Source organism: Maylandia zebra, unplaced genomic scaffold (assembly GCF_041146795.1).
Source record: "Maylandia zebra isolate NMK-2024a unplaced genomic scaffold, Mzebra_GT3a scaffold12, whole genome shotgun sequence".
Classification (NCBI taxonomy): Eukaryota; Metazoa; Chordata; class Actinopteri; order Cichliformes; family Cichlidae; genus Maylandia; species Maylandia zebra.
The window spans coordinates 290,211-312,438 of NW_027490042.1; the positions used below are offsets into that span (position 1 = coordinate 290,211).

The window sequence follows — 22,228 nt, forward strand, 5'->3', positions numbered from 1 at the left end:
CTCTGACACACCACACACCATAAGCATGGAATATCTATGTCATAATTAGAAGCAATAACAACATCAAGAAAGCTACCTGCTCTCAATATGTCAGCGTGATGTAGGTTTACGGGTTACACTACAGTAGAAAGATGCTTACAATGTCTTCTGGCTGACAGATATTACTTTACAAAAACAAGACTTTCTGTCTCTGAAGGCTTATCTCATGCACAGTGAAGGCACTTGCGTAACTCCAAATGACTTGAGAGGAATTCAGTGTGTTGTGAATGTGCTTCCCTCATGCTAAATGAGGTCTGTTTAGCTTTTCCTCGAACGGAATGGATGGATGTACAACCAACTTACCCTGTTGTGGTCTATAAATAAAATATGGTGCATCTGTTTTCTCATGTACAAGTGAGGTCTAGTGAGAGAGAAAAGTAACAGATTTAAAACTCTGGAGAAGAAACCAAGTCAAAAATAATGCTGGGTATCCTAAAAATATCCTACTAAAAATATTAAAAATGTCCTAAATATATTTAATTTTGACACAACGAAATAAAAGACGGCTAGCAATGGCTAACTGACTCGCTAATCAGATTGTGGTCTTTTTTTGACTCACTTCTGATTTGAAGCTGCATTGTTGATATAGATATGAAATAACATTCTGCTTATCTCCAAAGTTGATTCTGTTCATCTGGACGTAGTGTTTTCAGTGGGAGAAACGTTTCGTCACCCATCCTATGGACTTCTTCAGTCTCAGCTGACTGCAGGTTTCCCCAATCTTATAAACAGTACATTTTGTATGTGTGTGAATGGGTGAATGACTGAATGTAGTGTAAAGCGCTTTGGGGTCCTTAGGGACTAAGTAAAGCGCTATACAAATACATGCCATTTACCATTTTACATTTGCATAATGACTGAAACCAGCCCACTGAATGAACAAAGCGACTGTTTAAATCTTTACAGATTTTACAGTTTTGTAAGGCAACTTTAACCTTAACCTTTGTTGGCTCATCGTTTAGTTGTTCAGCCCAACTCCCCACTGTTTTGGTTCACCGGCTAGCAACAGCCGCCTCCTAATTAAGTACAAAAAGCTAAGCTGCATGCCACAAAGTAAAAGATAAAAGAAAGAGTTAACAACTACCATAAAATCTTAGCTGTATATAGTGCAGCTAAGAAGGCAGATATTTTTCTCAAAGGAAAAACAAACAAAGCTAACATTTATGTGTCAAGAGCACCTGGCTGCAGCCACTATGGAGCTCCACAGTGGCAATAACAGGTGTGGACCTCCACACACAGTATGGTTAGGGTTCCATGTTGGTTTTTTTGGGCTTTTTACAGCTTTATTTGAAACGGTAAATTGAAAAATGACAGGAAAGCTGAGGGAGTGAGAGCAGGGAACACAGACGGCCATAGGTTGGATTCGAACCCAAGATAGCTGCTCTCAGCCATGCAGCATATGGCTGACTCTGTCCTAGCCTTTACGATAGACTTGCGCGATTTCCACTGTATCTATTCAGGTCACATGTTTCTGCCTACTATGGAGCTCCAGATTGGCTGCAACCCTTCTCTTATGTGTTCTGGATATACTCATGAACTCTTCAGCAATCGGTAAACTAACATTGAAAACACTAAGCTTACAAGACCTGTAATCTTTTGATAATTTGTGGTTTGTGTTATTTCAATGAAGCTCAAAATAGTATCAGAAAAGATAGCTTTCAGTCAAGATTGCATCCACTTATTGCATTCACCCACAATATTTTTTACAGTTTGAATTAAGACCAGTTTCAAGAAAATCCGTTTTCAAATGTTCACAAGTAATGTACCCAAGTACTGTTTTGGGATTTTGTGTGTGTGTTTTTCCAAAAAAAATTAAGATGTTCTATCTTTATACATCCTTCATCCTCAGAGGCCCTATATACTGACATGCTGTGTCGTTACAAGAAGGTGACCTTGACTCTTTGTGTGTGATCAGGGTTAAATATACATGTGGCATGTGCTCGCTGCTATAAATGTAAGACCCTGACTGCAGCTTGTGTTTTACAATGAATCACCACTCAATTCAACTTTATTTATATATAGCGCCAAATCACAACAACTGTTGCCTCAAGGCGCTTCATGCACACGTGTGGGGTGGGATCGTTGGGGTGTGGGTAGGACATTGTCAATACCAATCCATTTCACAACCTTAACTATAGCATCTTCAGTCTGCTTACACTGATTTTTTTGCAGGCTAATTGAATTGTACTTGGGAAAGAAAATCCAAGGTTGATTATTCTAATACGTTAAATGCTTGCTGTACAGACGAGGGAGGTCTATTTTCTACTTGAAGGTGAACACTTCCACACCGTCCGTCCACCCTCCCAATAGCACCCCTAATACACATGTGCTTGAGGTCAGCTCCCCCAGCCATTGGGCCGGTCATTGAACAATTCAATAGCCAACACCCAACTGAGAACATCACAACCATCTGCTATTATAACATCAATGACTGGACTGCGAGGACCTTAACATGTGGCCAGCACCGTCTATTTACTTCCAGGAAGAAGCACAGACTGGTTGGGTAATTGTACAAAAAAAACAATGCAGTCCATAAATATGTCAAAACACTCTGCGTAAAGGCTGTAATTGCATACAACACAGAGTGGAAACCCCATTGTAACCTGCTTCTTAATGACTTTGGACTCGGTTTATTTATTCAAATAATGATATTGGTAAGCAAGTAGTTTATTTTTGTAGTAATAGCCGGAGCTAGCTATATGATAACCCGACGGGCGCTGCTGAGATAGATTTTCGTCGCCCGACCGGAGATATCGCTAGCTCCGGGACGTCGGGGTAGCGATTTTGCGATCCCTGCTGTTGGTTTATTCTGTAAATCTAATCTTTCACTAAGTTCTATGTTGTATACGACTAATACTATTTAAATTGTGTGTGTTAGACAACACAATGCACACTTGAGGGCATTCTCATTCCCAGTGCATAACATACCAACAATTTGTCACATCCCGAGGTGTCTTATAGTTCCTATGACACGCTCCAGATTGTGGATGGAATCCAACAGAATGACACTTGTGGTGGTAACACACGCTCCAGCCGTGTATTTCAGCCCTAACCCTAACCTTAACCATAACCGTAACCGTATCTCATAGTGTTTTCCAAAGCGATTGATGATCAGAATGTAAAATAAATGTAGATCTCTAGGTTCATTCCAAACGGTTCTCATGTCTCTGAATAAATAACGTGCAGACATTTTGTCCGCCGAAAGCGTAACATACCAACGATTTGTCACATAGTGTCGGTATGTTACGTTTTGGGATGAGAACATGTTGGCACACATTGGGACAATTCGCAGTATATGCTGGGAAACTATATACTACACAGGAGGTAAAATAGACCCTAAAAGGAAGAACTGCAATGGGCCTTAGCTCTTGCAGATTTGATACAGAAAAAAGGGAGAAATATATTTAACATTTACTAGAACTATGAAAAAGTTTGAAAAAAATGTTCTGAAGCTACTGAATGGCATAATTTAAAGCAAAAAAAAATTTCCTGTAAAGCATATGTTCAGTTTCCCTCTGTTTCTTAGCTGCGGACTTCCTAACACTTCTCATTTATCTGTTTTAGGGTGTGTCCACATATTTTCACATTTGAGTATTCCCCGCTGTATTCAAATGCTGTTTGGATGATGTGATGGCCATTCAAGCGAGTAAAAACAGAAAGGGGATAAATGTCTGTCTGAGCTGTTCGGCCAGGTCGTATTGTCTGCAGCTGTCTGCTGTTGATGGGGTCTCACTGCTAGATTAAAGATATATGAGACACAGACAAAACAGGATATACAGAAGGCCACAGTCTTCACACTTCCTCAAGCACACACTTAGGTGTTGCTGGAAGCTACAATAAAAACACCAATTAGTGCTCATCACTAATGAAGGGGGTGGGTGGTTGGGATGTTTGTCAAATGTTTATAATAAAATAAGAAAGACAAAGTCCTTTTCTTTCTTTAAAAATATATTTAAGACGATTAAAGTTCTATGTGGGACTTTATCCCACATATGCCACATATGATTTTCAATGATTCATCTTCAACTTGGAGGGTTACGTGAATCCAGTGAAGTGTTTCAGAAAATTAGCTTATCTGGTCCAACCGCATTCAATTTATTTATATAGCAACAAATTACAGTTTCCTCAATGCGGTAAAGACTCCATAATAATACAGAAAAAAGACTACCCCAATCAGCCAGCACTTGACGATAATGGGAAGGAAAAACTTTAGTTTAATTCTTACAAATTTTAACAAGAAGAAACCTCCAGCAGATTTAGGCATTGGGAGGGGCATCTATCACCAGCTTGGGTTGAGGGGAGAGAGACAGATCCAATATGAGACACAGATTTCAATTCAGTTCTTATTTTGTTTCTAATATTTTTCTGTTTTTAGTCTAATGCAGTCCCCAGAAGTTGTTATATTTTTTCTATGTCAGTTGTTAATAATATTTTGATGTTGATATCTCAAAAAGTATATTTTTTATATGCTGTCAGTTGGTTTCTATCAGTGAGTGATGCCACATGGTTCTGGTTATCTTCTCATTCATTACCCTTTGAGGCTTTTGCAGATGTTTCCTTTTATGTAATGAAAGCTCTTGTTTGTGATTGGCATTTGGGCCTCACCTGGTTTCTATATATTGTCACTCCTCTTTGTTTCAAATTACACTGATGATGTCTTATCTTTGAAACCCGTCTAAATATAGTGAAATACATTCATTAGAAGGTACTTGTACTGTCTTAATCACTTTAGTAAGTAACTGCTGTCACTTGAAAGCACACTGTCAGTTGTATATGTTGAATATATGTTACTACTATGTATATTATGATAAACATGCAGAAATCTTGATATATTAAATAGAGCTAGCTGAGCTTTGAGGTTTCCTTGCTTCAGATCTGGCCACTGTTAACCTCTTGGCTAACACCCAGGCTAAAGGCAACTGATGATAATACTGTAATAAAATCAGGGGCCATGATTCTCTTCCATGAAGCATGCACTGAGAGAAAAACCTAAAATCTTAATGAGCATTACACTTTGTTGAATTAAGCTGCTACCACTCCTTTGGGTGTCTCCTCTTTTCTTTGATGTTAAATTTCCAACTGCGGATTGACAAGCGCCATTGCCACTAAGCCTGCTATGGTTTATTTTATTGGCATACTCAAACGTTTCAAACTCCTATCATTCCACATCTGGAAGTTTTAATAACTAACCGAACCTGACTCCCCACCTAGGGCTCACAATGCTGGGATAATCAGCACATTTAACAGGCCAGATTCGTTGGAAATCGAATTTATGTGGTCATGCTTTAGATTTATAGATGGGAGGAACCGCCAAGCACTTTTGGGTGGGGTAAAGAGAACCCTTACATAGCTCCTCTGACTGTTGTGTGTTGGTATTAGCATACTCACTGAATACTTGGCATGAATCACCTCAATTTGCTCATTTTTTTCAAACCAATCATAAAAGCTCTTCATGAAGGAACAGCTCAATCAGTAAAGCGTGACAGCTTAATAGATGCTGTCATTATTGACAAATCAGACTTTTTAAATTAATAGCCACAAAGATGACATTTTTATTAACTATTTTGTGCCATACAGGCTATAAATACAGTAGTCTGTAGCATGCACCATAATATGCAGTGTTGGTCTACACAACAATAATGGCCAAAACTATGCTACAACTAAATGCTAAATCTAAGCTACAACTTGCAATAAAAAGGAATCATCTGTTAAGTTAAACAAAAACAAGCTGACCACTGAGTGCAGTACACTTATAATCTTGTGATGGCACTGCAAACACTGCCACTTTATCACCTGATAACAGAGTTAAAGATGGAGGTAGTGGTAATGGCGGGGCGTAAATGTACAGACAGGGAGTCTGCTGGTCAGTGTAAGATTAAACTCCAGGAAGCTGCCGACACTTTAGCGACCCCAACCATTGCCTAGCAACCGGAGCGTGTGTTGACAACAACAGCAGTCTGACACAAGAATCGAGCTGGGAGTCTGGCCTGGGAGTGGTGAAAATACACACTCAAAGTCACATGTGAAAAGAAAAAACAAAAACATCCACCACCCACCCACAAGCACACACATACACACAAATGGAACATGCTCACATTTCAAGTTTCTGACACTTGCAGCTACCCTCCCAGATTATATGTACAAAGAAAAAATCCCCTCACTCCCACCCTACCCCTCAATTACACACACACACACACACACACACACACACACACACACACACACACACACAGCTGGTTAGCTTTGACCAATCCATTAATAATGACTGTATTGCTCAACTGTAGATGTGCTATCACAGTACATAGAAAAACGATAAACCAATGCTTTTTTATTCAGTCCTCTAAATCTCAGCCACACGGTGTCTAACTAGATACTATTGCTGGCATTACCCTGGCCTCCAGTAATGCTGTGAGGATTCTTGGAGTGACTATTGACCAGGATATGTGCTGCAATATGCACATTAACACACACAATATTGCAAAAACATTTTTGTAACATCCCATCTCATTGTGCAGTTCATGCATCTGCATTATGTCTTGGCTGTGGCTCTGATTTGGTGTTACATACCTTTGCAGATGAAACACTTAATGTGAAAGTGTTTATTCTGAACTCGGAGTGCCTCCCCTTTGCAGGGCTTTCCACAGTTCTGGCAGGCGACAGGTCCTCCACTGCTACCCTGCTTCTGTTTCTGCTTCTGTTGCTCCAGAGGGCTGTGGACAGCCTGCTGCTGAAACACTGGAGGGGGCACACACAGGGACACAGAAAACGATATTAGATTATACTGTAGAAGATATGTGTTTGGAGTAATACTCCTAATATATGGTAGAAAACTGCTTATAAGGTTGATAAAATCCAAAGTGATTTGTTTAATTTCTATGAGCCCTTTATTCATATCTTATACTTGTATCTCATGACTAATAAACACCTAAAAATCTTATGTGCAATGTCAGATTTCATTGCTAAAATAGAAAACAGTGCTTTGATCCAAAAATATCCAACTCAACACTCTGACTGTGACACAAAGATATAAATATAACATTCTCATTTGTTTTTCTTTGTTCTGAGTCTCAACGCTGAAACAGGTTTTAAATTCATAATTTCCTGGCAGGTAGGATTGTCTTCTTACTCTACTCTCTATTGAGCCATTTGCTATCTTGAGCAATATGAGGGCATACAATTCAGTGTTTCAAATCATCAAACAAATCATATTAGAGTACTACAACCTGAGTCAATACTAACAGGGACTTCATGTATTAAGGGGGAATAAAATCCAAACCTACCTGGCCCTATCTGAAAAAGTCATTTTGTGATCTTATTGGTCAGCAGTGGTTTTAACCTTGGAATGCTTCCATAAATGCAATTTTTGCTTGGTCTCTTTGTTGTTGCTGAATCATGAACACTGACACCAAATGAGGCAAGTGAAGACTGCAGTTCTTTAGATGTTTTGGGTTCTTTTGTGACCTTGTCAATGGGTTGCCAATGCAACATAATAATGGCAGGCCAACCACTCTCGGGAAGGTTCACAACTGACCACAGGTTGTTCCAAGTTTCCTCAACTTGAGGATAATAGCTCCAAAACCTTAGAAGTGGCTTTGTAACCCGTTCCAGACTAATATCAATAACTCTGTTTCTCAGCAGTTTCTTTAGACTATGTCATGATGTGTTGCTTTTAGCCTACTTTTAGCCTACTTTTAGCCTACTTCAACTTGATCTAATAGATCTGCCAGTAATCAGGCCTGAAAAACTACTATTAGTATGTCGGATGGGACAAATATTCCTTCATGGCATGTTTTGCTAACAGGCACACAGTAGAAATCATAGAAAGTCTAAATAAACCCTATAGTAAATGGACTTTACAACTTCTTTCTTCTCTTTGTTTGTTCCACACAGGAAGGAGGGAGTGAATCAAGAGATTTGACACCAGCAAAGAAAAACATCAAACCAGCCACAGTAACAAAAACCAAAACACAGACACACACACATTGTAAGACCCTGACATGTCCATCCCAACAGTTCTATCAATACACCTCACCCCTTTGCCCTTTCATCGTAAGCCTAGCAGAACAGGCTCGCATGCTGATCTGCCTTTCAGTACTGACTGGGAGATCAGCTAAACAAAAGGCCCTTTGTGTTCTCAGGAAACATTTGTGTCGTCAGACCGGTTTCATCAGGCCTCCATGGTTACCAATAATTGGGCTCCGAAAGGGGAGTTCATCAAATGAATTGATTCAGAGAAAGAGAAACAGAAGAAAGCTCACGGATAATAACAGTGAGCCACGCAGAGCTACTTTTTGGAAGCTAACCAAGAACTTGTTGCTGGTAAACATTATCGTTCATCCCACTTTACTCACTTCATTGGATGTTAATTAGTTGTTCTATTGGGATAATGTTGTATTAATGCTACAGTGCTTTTTAGTTCAACTTAACTGTGTAATCTAGTAAAATGAAGCCAGAAAAAAACATTTCCATAGAAAGTCAAAAGAAAACTTTTCAGTCGAATCCAAATAATTCATTTTCTGTCATTCTTTATTGATCTAATAAAAAACTCTAAATAATTAACTTTGAGAATGACATGAGAAGATTAATCTGCTTGCTGATAAATATGAGGCTCGTATCAAACACACAAAGTAAGTATGGCACTGTCTTATAAAAGACAACCATTTATGTGATAAGAAGCTTGTCTATATGACTAAATCTTTATGAACACATTTGTACATCTGTCAAGTACTGCTAACAAATTAGCAGACTGCAAGCTAGAGTTAGGCATTGTTCAGTAAAAGTCACAGACATTAAAATATAAAATCTCTTAAATCTTACTGAGACATCAAGAAACAAATCAAGCAACTTTCATCTAAGTTGAGTGGGGATCGAAAACTACTTGGCTAGAATTAAGAAAAGATCATTGGTTTATTAGGATTAAAATACAACCTTTGGCTTCAAAAGCCCTTTGGTTTAGGTCAAGCACACCTTCTGCAGCATTAGTTGGTACAGAAGTGTACCCAAGCGCCATTACTATAGGGATGATTATCACTTTTAACAACTAATTAATGGCCAGATATCATCTATAGCAGTGTGTGTGTGGACTTACAGTAGTGCTAAATGTGAGCAATAGGACATCCTAGACACTAACCATTTCTTCTTAGTTTAAAGAAAGGACATTCTTTAACTGGATCGCTAACTTGAAAATGTGCTGACACCCAAAATGAATAATGGGAATACTAGAGATTTTTAAAATGTTGTCATGTGCAGGAAGTGGGACTTTATTGAAGCTACCATGCAGAGCATATATGGGCATGGCAACCAATAAAGACAAGAATTTAGGAGGGGAAACTCTTGAGTCTTTGTTTGAAAAAATACATAAAAAGGTCCAGGACCATGCTAATTGGAACCATCTGGAAAAGACAACAGCCCAAAAGTGAGAAAGTGTCGGGAGGAGGGAGGGCAATAGGGATTTGCCATAACAGGGAAGCCTGGAGGGGTTCTGCCTTCTGATCTGACCTGGCATGTGCTGCTGAACCCTTGCACCTGTTGGGAGGGATCCAGTGTCCAGTGTCACTACTTCCTATTCAAATAGCAAACAGAAGAGGAAGGCAGGGGTGAGGAAGAGACAGGAGCTGATCATTTTTACCAGATGTAAAATCTGGCAAGTTGAACCAGGCATTCAGGCTGTCAGAAGACATTTGTAGCGGTATGTGATAAGGGTTCAATATTCTGTCTGTGCAGGGATTGAGCAATTTACTGTTTATATTTGATGCAGTTAGCTGACAAAAATAAATAAAGAGTGGTCTGCTCCATCCATGTTAAATAACTGCTAAGATCCTTGATCGGTTGCTATTTTCATCTTCGTGTTTAAAAATGCCAAATAATCAATCTAACAATTAATCATCAGTTGTTTTGCAGTAATTCTATTTAGCCCAGTTTGATAGCATGACTGCCAGGAGATACTACCATTTTTTGTAAAAATGAAAATGAAACTATTTCTCAGAATGGACCACATAATCCCTCATTTAACATCACCCAATGATTAAATGAAAAATAAATCTTAAAAAGAAATTCACAAAGTGCACTCGTATATATTTCTGACCAAGTCATTTCTGTCCCTGCAAGTAACAACCACTGCAGAGGTTAAAGGTTGAGAGTGGAAGTACGGGGATTTTGAAATAATTCATTTGTGAAAATGTAATAAATTTCTATTCTGTGAAGGAAGACAGAAAGTTACTATGCTGTGAGTGGAGAGTCTTCCCCAGGAGTCCGCTACTCCTGCCAGTATCTGATCTTCTCCAGGGGGCCAGTTGTCCCCATCATCAATCAGTTTCACTGGTGCCTGCGTTGGCTGACAGGCGCTACTGCGCTACTGATGCTGTTATCCCAAAGGTCGCGGTCGGGTAGGAAACACTATCTGTGCAATGCAACACACACACTATATATATATATATATATATATACACATATATACATACATACATACATATATATATACATACATACATACATACATACATATATATATATATATATATATATATATATATATATATATATATATATATATATATATATATATATTAGGGGTGCAACGATACAGAAAATTCACGGTTCGGTTCGGTTCGATACTTTGGTGTCACGGTTCGATATTTTTTCGATACAAAAAAATGTTCATGCATTTTTAATTTGTCATTTATTAAAATTATAAATATATATTTTAACTCAAAAGTACAGTTTTTGAATTTAACCCTAACCCTTGTGCGTGTTTTTTATTTTGACAGCGAATGCGCACCTGCGGACCACTTATGTGCAGCCCTGGTTATTTAGCTCATCATATTGCAGCCACAGAAATTCTTTTGTCCATGAAACCATAAAGCTGCACTTTCTTTTTGCCTCATAGTCTGATTTGTCATAACTTCTCCGTTTTGTGGTAAGCTTTTCTTTGGCTGTCACTTCTTCACCCTGACCTGTCTTATTTGGCTCAGCAGAACTGAAATGCTTTTACACACTCACTCACATAAGCTCAGCGATTCTCTGCGCGATCAACCTCTCACATGTTTAAGCTTGCTGCGGGAGATTTCACTTGTCATGTTTGCATAGTAAGCTAACGATTAATAAGACGATGTCAGAGGAATTGGTGCACAAATTATCATCACTCACAGATCAGTGCTGTCGCTCTCTATACACAGTTCGCACGATTGCAAAGTGAAAGCAAAAAAACAAGCGCAAATTCAAACGCGACTTCAATATGTCACATATTGACAGTGGCTCACCGATGCCAATGACATAATTACCCAGCTACATTTCCGAAAGAATGCAAAAGCATTGACATATATTTTTCCTACAATAGCCCGACGGGCAGGGAAGAGATAGATTTTGGTAGCCCGACTGAAAAAATCGCTAGCTCCGGGACGTCGGGCTAGCGATATTGCAAGCCCTGTATCTGATTGAGGAATCACTCATCTTTGGAAAAGAGAGTTTATTACAGAGAAATGTCTCTTTCCAAAAATAAAAGCTATACTATCCGCTTCTTCTGGGCTATATTCTCAGCAGCATAAGGAGAATCATGTGCTAACAGCTGTCTAAATGACTCGGCTAAAGTTAGTAGCATGCTTGCTTTTTTTTGTCTGCTTCCACTTGTCTTTGCACTACGATGATGTCGGCGTAAATGTGCAGTCATATTCGTTGTGTTCCCACTAGTGCTTTCAGGTTAATCTCGTTGAAATTACCTTAACGCCACAACACGGCAAATCTCCGTTAATGAGCTACCGCCGATCACTCCATGCATGGGGCTAGACGGCCAACACGTTAACGAGCTAACTGCGCTAACACACTAGTTCACACCAATGTAATTGAGCATTGCATGGCACATTCAACATACTGTTTTACTTTAGTCCATGACTCGCTTACCTTCAGGGTCATACGTCACATGAAAACCAAAATAATTCCAAACGCCAGATCTGAATGATGTTCAATTTGCCTGTTGCAAGGAGAGCTTAACTTCTGTCTCGCTAGCTTGCCCTGCGCTCTTCCTTCTGACTATGCTGTCTGTGTTGAGCGCTCAGTGGATCTGCGCTCGACAGTGCAGCCTAGGCGGAGTAGTCGAACACAGATTCACTGAGCGCTCAACACAGACAGCATCGTCAGAAGGAAAATTGATAAAATAAATTACAAATGTTGTATTGTTCGATACATATGCGTACCGAACCGAAAGCACTGTATCGAACGGTTCAATATCGATACGAATATCGTTGCACCCCTAATATATATATATATATATATATATATATATATATATATATATATATATATATATATATATATATATATACATACACTATATATATAAATAGATATAGATATATTTAATATGTGTGTATAATACGCAGAGGCCATTGCTGCCACATATAAGCGCCTTATCTCTAATGCCTTTTCAAGAAGCCATGGTCCAGCTCCTAAAAATAGTGCTCCCTCACACTCACAGGGATCCCATGATGCTCTGCAGCATTCCTTGTGTGAACCATCTGCAGAGGCAGCAGGGGTGGGCAGGAGATCATTATGTTCACAGAACCACAGCAGTAGTACTTTGAGGTTGCTGAGCTGCTGACCTTGGGGACTTTTCATTTTCTTCTTCACACATTTGAAAATCTTTGTAAAAAGCATGAAAGGATCAATGAAAATTCTTTCAACTATTACTGTCACGGTCCTGGGTCATTTTGACCCAGCATTTTCAGTTCTTATATTCCTTTGTATTATGGTTTGTATTCTGATCCTTTTGTCATGCTTTGTTTATTAGTATTATTCTATGTGTCAGTTATTCTTTGTGAGGGATTAGTTCTTAGGTTGTGTCTCTCGTTTAGTATAAGTTCAGTTCAGTGTCAAGTCTGTGTCTGTTTCTTGTTTCCCGTTTTATTGTGAAAGGTTGTGCCTCATCTCAGCGGGTCTAGCTTTGCTCCCCATGTCTCGTTAGCCCAAACCCTCCCAGCTGTGTCTCCCTCCTGTTTTCCATTCCCTGATTACTCCCTGTGTATATAAGCCCTGTGTTTTCCTGTGTTCCCTGTCGCATCGTACCCTCAACTAGCTGTGTTTCGTCTCCTGCTCCTGCGTTTTGTCTCCTGCTCCAATTTAGTATTTCTTTTCCAGTGTTTCAGTCCTCGGTTCCTCTGTTCAGACTTTTGTTTGTCTTTTGGTGAGTTTAGTTAGTACGAGGTTTTTTCCAGCAATAAAGCTGTGCTTTAAGTTTCACTTCCGTGTCTGAGTTCTGCATTTTGGGTCCACCACTCCTGCTTGCCTGCCTGCCACACAGCCATGACAATTACTTTAAATTGTTAGAACATGCTAAAATGTACTTAGGATGCTGCAACGCATCTTCTAGAAAATCTACGTAGCTACCCAGGTGTTCACAGATTGACAGTGTTTTTTTAGGTGGAATATCACGGTGTCAATAAACTACGTTTCTTTAATGAATGTGGAACATTTCTGAAGTAATACAAAATCAACTTTGCATGACAACAGAGGTTTAAGAACACTAGTGATTGTTACCAGATTATTTCTTTTAGTATTTGAATAAAACATTGACTATGTCAGAATAGTCTCTGCACCAGAGGTCTAAGTGTCAAATTTCTGACCAAAGTGGTAAGTGCTCAGAAAATCCAGAATAGCCCGGAATGTTTAGGAAACATAATAAACTAAATTCTGGAATTCAAATACTTTTATTGGGTGTATTCACATCCTCTTAAAGTTACATGCCTAAATAATATGATCAACAACATGTGAGATTTTCTACGGGCTGCTGACACCTTGCTTTACTTTGAAATTGCCATTACTTCATTGCTAAAGAGTTTCCTGTCCTTCACCCTAACAGAACACTCCCTCCATTATCTCACCCTTGTTAGAAGCCAAGAAAAAGACGCAAGGCAAGCGTCATTGGCAAAGTTCACTGAATACAACCCCAGTGGTAAAAAGAGGAACATGCAGTTTTTTTGAATTTAGTCAGACATTATGATTTAGGATTTTCCCTGCTTTAAGCCGTCACATCCACCTTTGCAATGGTGCCTGCAACCTGACCCATGCGGCAGTGGATCTCTGACCATGAGGTCAAACACTACAAAAAGCAGACCTTCAACCTCTCTGGCAGATGACACCAGAATACTTTTGCTGGCTTAGTTAAGGCAAACAGAAAAGTACAAGTGCTGACTACCAGTTTTCATAATGCTATGTATTATTCAAGTAACCAGAATAACCACCAGGACATTATTTAAGCAGTCATAAACCACCATAATGGCACAAAGCAGAGCAAGAATAGGCAACTACTATGCCTTCGTCTGAATGTGGCCTTTGTGTGAGAGCATATGATTCTTTGCCCTTCCTGTGACAGCTGGCTTATTCCACGTGGATGACACAACCCACCGATATGATCCCATGTGTTACTGCAGGAGGCTGCACTGTAATATGTCCATGAATTTGCCTCATTATAAAACAGTGCAAGGTAACGAGCACACTGTGTGTAAACTATATGTAAGCTTTATAGCGTACCTCCAGCTTGTCCAAAGGTTCCATCTCCCATTTCATGACTTTGACCTTAAACAGCTGAGGTCAGTTTTCTTGCCCTCACATGTCTTCAGTATGAACCTGAAGGCTATTGAAGTTGAATAAAAAAGTTCTTAAAGAGGAATATCTCACAGAGTCAGTGAATAATCTACTGCCTCTTTTTTGATGGTATTTTATTATATTTTTAGAAAATTTTAGAAAATATGTCATTATTGATAACAGAAGGGATCCTTGATTGGCAGACAACCTGCTGGTCTTCTAATCCAGAGACACTGTCTTCGATTCCCATTCAATTCTGTAGAGGCAATCAAGACAGTGCGTCAACATCCAGAGCCTTGAGGAACTCGAGAATCTCATCCATCCTAATGGTCCAGCCACTGGAGAGCTTTTTGATCACTTCAGCAGTCACTAAACTGCTCAGCACATCACCATATAGGTGTACACAGTATACTCATATGTTAACTCTGGAAGGAAACTCTGGACAGGATGAAAGACTTAGGATAAAGGAAGGATAAATTATGGTCACAGCTTGAAGATGTGTTTGAGAAGGGAGCAGTAGTTGGGCTCAAACCTGTTATCACAATCCACAGGACAACTCTACGTTGAACTGCACGAATGTAAACATAGTCACTGAGTGTGCACACTGATCTCAATCACACATGATTCGCCTGTTACTATACAATTTCATTGTAACGGAATTTAAAAGCACTAATTGCCATAGTTGACCATGTGTTGAGTGAAACAACAATTTAAAACCAATACTTAATATTTCTTTGATAACACTGACCAGACGGGGTCTATTGAGAATGAAAGAACATAAAGTACACCGACTCTATCGTTTTATTAACACCCCCTTGCAGAAGGTGCCAAACAGGACAGGATTTTTTTTTTAAAGAACATTGAGTAAAATCAAAAACCTTCTAGAACCAATCAAGAAACAGTCTGACAACTCAGCAGCCATTATGGATCGAATCTGAAAAGCTACTTTTAGACCACCATTCAAAGGAGAGAGCTATAACTTTAATTTCAAGGGTCACTGAGACACACAAACTGTATGTTTAAAGTGAAGTGAGACTGATCACTGTTTTAGTCTGTGCTTTTATGGCACACTTACTTAAACATAGAAGACTAATTTTTAGCTAAAGAATCAGATCTTTTCTCGGGGACTTGGTGGAGACCAAATCCAAACTAAAAGTAGATTTAAGCAATTTTTTTTTCAAGTAGAAAAAAAACATACAGAGTGAATGCTAATACTGTTTCCTAAGTACTAGGAAACAGTAATAGTGCTACAAGTAATACTACTGATCAGTATTTAGTTGGCATCAACAGACCGAATAAAAGAAAAAACACTGACTTTTAATAAGAAATGCAGATTTATATTTTTACCAATGACTTAAACTTTGCACTTATGTTTATCTAAGGCCCATGTGATAGAGCTCCATTGTTGGAGTGAGTCACATCCCACATACACCATACTAGCTGACTACATTTATATTTATACACAGCTGAAAACAGTCTTCAATAAATGTGCTATTTTCCACTTGTTATATAAAAGTAGTAAGCCTTTTTAAAAAATGCACATTTTGACACATTTAACAGATTTATATTTTCAACAGGAACCAGTGAGGTTTAGAGTGATTTGCACATACTGGTTACTAACATGTGAGGCGCTAGGGTCAGGGCAGATTGTGACAGAACAGAAAAGAATAACACCAGCTTTATTTGACCTTTGTAATTTCTGGTTTTATTTCTTATTATGAAATGTCATAGTAGTGCTAGTAAAGCGACCAGCACACAGATGGTTTGTTTACTGGCAAGTCTGGAATAGTGACAGGCGTCGTTGTGACTGCTGAGAGCAAGCCAACCATTACATCACACATCCAGGATACACTGTCCTTGGTGGGGACTGAGACACAGCCTAGAGTGGAGTGTATGTCTGTTCCTACTGACTCAGTGTTTACCTCTCATATCTGTAGTGCATTCTTGTGTACATGTCTTCTACATATATGCATCAATGTAGAAATGGAAGTGTATGTGTGTTCACATTGTGATGGCAATGCAGCTCTATACAAAAAAGTAGTGCCTCTGTGTTAACAAAGCAACACGCTTTAGCTGAATTTGGAAAAGAAGGCAGTGGAGAGCAGGAGACATTTACAGGGTGTTTATGAGGAATGGCAGTAAGGCTTCTCTTTACAGCCAATTGGGTGGAGGTCAGTAATGAAAACTATATTTACTCCAGTACTTAAGCTTTGTTGTACTGAGATACTGTAGTAGTATTTTATGTTTTTGCATCATATTTTAACTTCATGACATTTATGTGATAGGTATAGCTACAAGTCAGTCAAAATTAATCAAAAACACGAACAAACAAAATATTCTAGTCATGTCATATTACCTTACATAATAACATACAGTATCAGGTTTAAATTGGCTTAAACTCAACAAGCCAGTTACAGGGAGCCAAAATCTTGATGCTGTTTCAGAGCTGGCCACGCTTATAACGAGTTCTGTTTTTGTTTTTTTGTAAATAAAACTTCTCAAAATGTGACATGTTTCCGATGCTTGTTATCAAAAGATAAATATGCAGCACTTATTACTTGAATTTAACCAATTTTATATAAAATCCTGGAGCTCCCATCTCAATATCCATAATGATATCTTCAAGTTTGTCTGATATATTAGGTTGTAGTAAAATCAGCTGAATTGCTCTGTTTTACCTGCGTCTGAAATAGCAACTTGGCTCACTATTCTCATTCTTTTGATTTAGATCCATTTAACCAGTGACTGTGTAATGTTTATGTTTTTTGATAACAGCAGATAAAACTGTAAATGTGATATAGCTAAGGTCATGGTACACTTCCTCACCATGGGCAGGTGAGGAAGTGTACATGTCTTTTTACCCTGTAGGTACTAGCTTTTCTTAAGAGATACTAGCGGCATCTTTTTTGGTGAAAAAACCTTTAACGCTGCAAAAATGGGCATTGACTCAGCTTTGAGCTAACTGAGGTGCACACGAATGAGAGTGAAGCTGTCACTTGCATGTATGTATGCATGCTATACATTTAAAATGACCAAGAAAAGGCGCACAATGTAAGCTCACTTTCTTTCATTGAACTCAACAATGAATAAGAAGCTTCTTTAGCTCCTTTTTCTTTACTGCTAAATTTTAAACTTTATATATTCAAATCTACTATTAATATAAACATGTGTAATTTATCATACTACTTGCAGATAAGCTTGTTTTGAACTCTCACTGCAAACTATAAGTCATCATAGAGACATGGGAATATTAGTAGATGATTTACACAATAAAACATAAAACAACACAAAAGATGACAACTCTATAATTTGGTATAATACCAAAAACACTGTAAATACGTATTGGAATTATTATAGGGATTTCTTCTTAGCAACCTGCCCTCAGACCTTTGTAAGCAGCCCAAATGGCTAATGTCCCAGAGCTTGAGATGCGGGAAATGGACCAAAACAACAGTGTTGTTGCCAGGGATGTTGCAGGCAGGCTGCATATCAACCTGCAGTATAAGCATTCAGCTTGCTGCCACAGGCTTGTTGTCGTTCACATTCACATTCAAAGAGAAAGTGCCCTAAGCTCCAGACCAGGATTGCATAACATGAGGGCGGCTTGGTTGTATTCAAAGTTCATTTTAGTAGAAGCACACAAACACCCTGTATCGAGAACTAACTTAAAAATTATGTTCTAATGTCTGAGTTGCTGTTATTAAAGTAAAAAAACCCCGATAGTATTTAGTATGTGAGTGATGAGTCCGCATTCCAGTGGTTGTAAAAGGTAAGTGATTATTAAATACAATCAATTCTGGTACCGGCAGGTGAACGCATCACAAACGGCTCATTTAAGGATATTAAAGGTCATTATTACCTTTCTCCTCTGGCATTGTCCTCCAGCTGTCAGCCCAAATGCGATATACTGTTACGTCCTTTGCTGATAATAATTACAGACAAAATCCCAGAAATCTGTTCAGAGTACACTGACAGTGTTGCAACACATCCTCTGAACACGCTGCAGCTCTGGTGAAATTACAGATGGAAGCACAGAGTGAGCGTGCTGCCCGTCACTATCTGTGGAATGAGCAGTAGGTCATATGACTCTCTCTCTCTCCCTCTCTTTCTCACCTCTCTGAGGTATTGCAGCTATCTGTTATAAATAGATGTGGAGGTTTAAGAGAATGACACCTCTGAATGGTAATCTGTCACTGGGTGTGTCCCAGTCTTTCCAGTACACACCAAAATAACTTCTCACAGCTCAGTGATAAGCTAACTGGTTTTCAGTCTGTTCGGTGGTAAAAGATGACGTTTAACAAAACAGTATTTATTATTATATCATTATATTGTTCCCCACATATTTTTAGGTTGGTGATGCAAAGGTTCAGAATATTTTCTATAACTGCTCCTGCAGATTAAACTAACACTTACTTAGTTGTTGTTAGTTATATTTGGAAACTGTCTTTAACTCCCCCAGTTAATCTGACCTGGTATCTAAACAATATCCAAATAAGGTTTTATTGCTGTCGATTCAAACCTGCTTTATAGACAGACACATAGGGACAGATCTAATGTACTGTACAGAGAGATAAATGGATAAATAATGTAAACATAGCATTTAGCTAGCAATATTGCTAATTAAGGACAACTTAGATGAAATGTATTTAGTTGGTGATCTGCAACTTTTACCTGCCTGACTTGCATAAACACTTTTTAATGACTGACGACGTGTAGCGTGACTTAACTCTCTGAATGATGCTTCATGACTCCATAAACAATACTTTACTGCCAAAGCAAAATAGTTGCGTGATATAACTGAACAATGTATGCACAGTGTAAAGAAACAATGAGGTCATTCTTTATTCAGCAGGTGTAGGGTCACCTTAGGGTAATGGTAAGGATTTTGGATCCTCTCCATGTTTTGGGCCTCCATAAAACAATGGCCACTTCCTCAGTGGTTAAGTAATTACTCACTAGGTACTAAGCCAGGCGTTTATAATACAACTGAACCACCAGACGATTTGAGAGGAATATTCTGCCATTATCATAATAACTTTTACTCTGGATGGAATTACCTGGGCCTCCGGTAACACTGTGAGGAATCTTGGAGTTGTTTTTTATCAGGACGTGTACACTACGTGTACACATATAGGGTTTTGAATAATCAGGTCCTATCTTATCTTAAAAACCTCATATTACTGCATCACTCCATTAAAGCACTACACTCACGCCCAACTAGTCGCGGACGCCGCTCCCTGAGCGTAGTTCTGTTGGAGATTTCGTTCTGTTGAAAGGGAGTTTTTCCTTCCCACTGTAACCAAAGTGCCTGCTCATAGGTGGTCATATGATTGTTGGGTTTTTCTCTGTTTTATTTGTATTATTATAGGGTTTTTACCTTACAATATAAAGCACATTGAGACAGTTGCTGTTGTGATTTAGTGTTACATAAATAAAACTGAAATTTAATAATACATTTTCTTAAGTTAACATTTCTTAAGAGTTTAATGAATGTTTGGCAAAACATCTCAACATCTTGCATCTGAGTTCTTAATTTGCAATAGTGACAGGCATTTTTAAAGGTTTGAGTTTTCTCTGGCGATCTCCTAGACTTTACATATTTGCAACATCGAAAAGTCAGGATAAAATGTTCTGAGTGAAATGCTGTGACAGTTAGCAACATTAATGGTTCTCCTATAATGAATCAGTGTGACTTTTTTTGGCATTGGACCGAGTTTATGATTGCAACCTGCTAACCAAGCTAACTGGCATTAGCTGATAACTTAAAGTTATCGCTTTTATCCTAAATACTGGCTTCAAGTAACCAACATGGTAACACCAAAAACTAATGTTAAAGCTTCAAAATTAGGAGTCCAACAGCACAATGGGTGATGTCACAGTGGAACAATGAAATTGTACAATTTGTGCCTATGAAGGTACTGTATTCATGAACAGTGCACAAATTAAATGATATAAAAATGTTAGTTCAGTTCACCAGAAGAACTCTCATTATTACCTCTGCTTTTACAGCTACAACAGCACCGTAGAGTTTTACTCTATGGTGCTGCGGTCACTCTTCTGACCTGAGGACATTATCTAACCCAACGGTCCCCAACCTTTTTTGCGCCACGGACCGGTTTATGCCCGACAATATTTTCAGGGACCGGCTTTTAAGGTGTCGCGGATAAATACAAAAAAATAAAACTAGTACCGGTACCGAAAAAAGAAGATTTACTGATAACACACGTGAAAAGACCCAGGAAAACCAAATTAACGATAAAAACGATAACAAAATAATGCTGAAAACCGATAAAAACCCTGAAAACCACACATTTCACACCTGAGCCTCAACTCTCGCGGCCTGGTACCAAATGACTCACGGACCGGTACCGGTCCGAGGCCCGGGGGTTGGGGACCGCTGATCTAACCCCTCTGGTTGATGACATAATACTTGCAAAACTGACAGCATTCCCATGAGCATCATGTGAAGTGCTAATTAACAAAGTTAGCACACTAACATGTTATGGCCACATGGTGAACATTCTCAAGATCTTGCTAACATCACCCAGCATGTTAGAACTAGCCCATGGTCTCCTGCTTGATCAACCTTTTAAGAGTATTCAGCATTAGCTTAAAAACAATGAATATCACTTGAACCCTGGTACAATTAGGACAAGCACAGCATGCATTCAAATCCTTGACATGACAGGTGAATGCCTGTCAAACAGGACCAGCTTGAGCCCATAGAGGAGGTTATTAAAAAAAGTACCAAAAATAAAAGACCAGATGTACCAGAGGACTGCGTAACAACTGAGCTGACTGTCAGTGAGCAGAGGCATATGCCAGAAATACTGAGCATTTAGTGTGGCCTCATTTCTTCTCTAACATTGGCTTTATTGTTTCTCACATATCTTTTAAAGGTGCCTTCTTTCTTTCCCTGACTTTTGAAGCTGTGATGGGTCATCACTGGAGCTCAGTAAATGGTAGAAAGCTTCAGGGCAACAGTGTGTATGGTGGACTGTGCCATGTGACTCAGCAGCAGGCACTGTGTGTCTGTGTTTATGCGAGAAAATACACAACATCTGCATTGCAAATTATCCAGTACTGCCTCTGCCAAGTGGCATCTACAACAAATTCAAAGGGAGACCAAGACAGAAAGTGGTGCTGCATCCAAATGAGCCGAAAATAATACCAGCCACAACACAATATACACACACATAATGACATGTATAAGGATCAGAATTCCAGATAAGATAATAAAAATGCAACTTCACAGTTTTGTCATAGGACTTTATGCAGAAAAAAGATACTGAAAGAAAAAGAATCATTCTGATCTTTACCCATCTAACAGAGAACACCAGCAATCTGGGTTTAACTTTAACCTCCTAAGACCCGAGCTCTTCCACGGCATGCATTTTTAATTTCTCTTTGATATTTGGGCTGATTGGGACCCGGTGAATGTAAAAACAAAGAATTACCAGTTTTGTTTTGGTTTTTTTACCTGATTTTTGTTTCTAAGAAAAATGAGAGCCACATATAAGGATATTTATTTTAAATTTCGATAGAACAGTAGCAGTATAATGTCCTCGTAAGCGCCCCTGTAGAGCACAATTGAGTATTTTGGTCTAAATAACCC

At 38.8% G+C, this 22,228-nt stretch overlaps 1 protein-coding gene across 15 annotated transcripts in view; it reads right to left on the reverse strand.

The window, feature by feature from the left end:
- Window positions 1–22,228, reverse strand: part of ablim2 (actin binding LIM protein family, member 2) — an 88,036-nt gene that overhangs the window by 46,611 nt on the left and 19,197 nt on the right. For 14 of the 15 annotated variants that reach the window (XM_076881496.1, XM_076881494.1, XM_076881495.1 and 11 more), the window contains exon 2: window positions 6,607–6,774. In XM_076881496.1, coding sequence (XP_076737611.1) covers window positions 6,607–6,774 — 168 coding nt within the window. Of the gene's footprint in view, window positions 1–6,606; window positions 6,775–18,472; window positions 18,680–22,228 lie in introns of those variants that run through there. The other variant, XM_076881497.1, reaches the window with a different exon arrangement.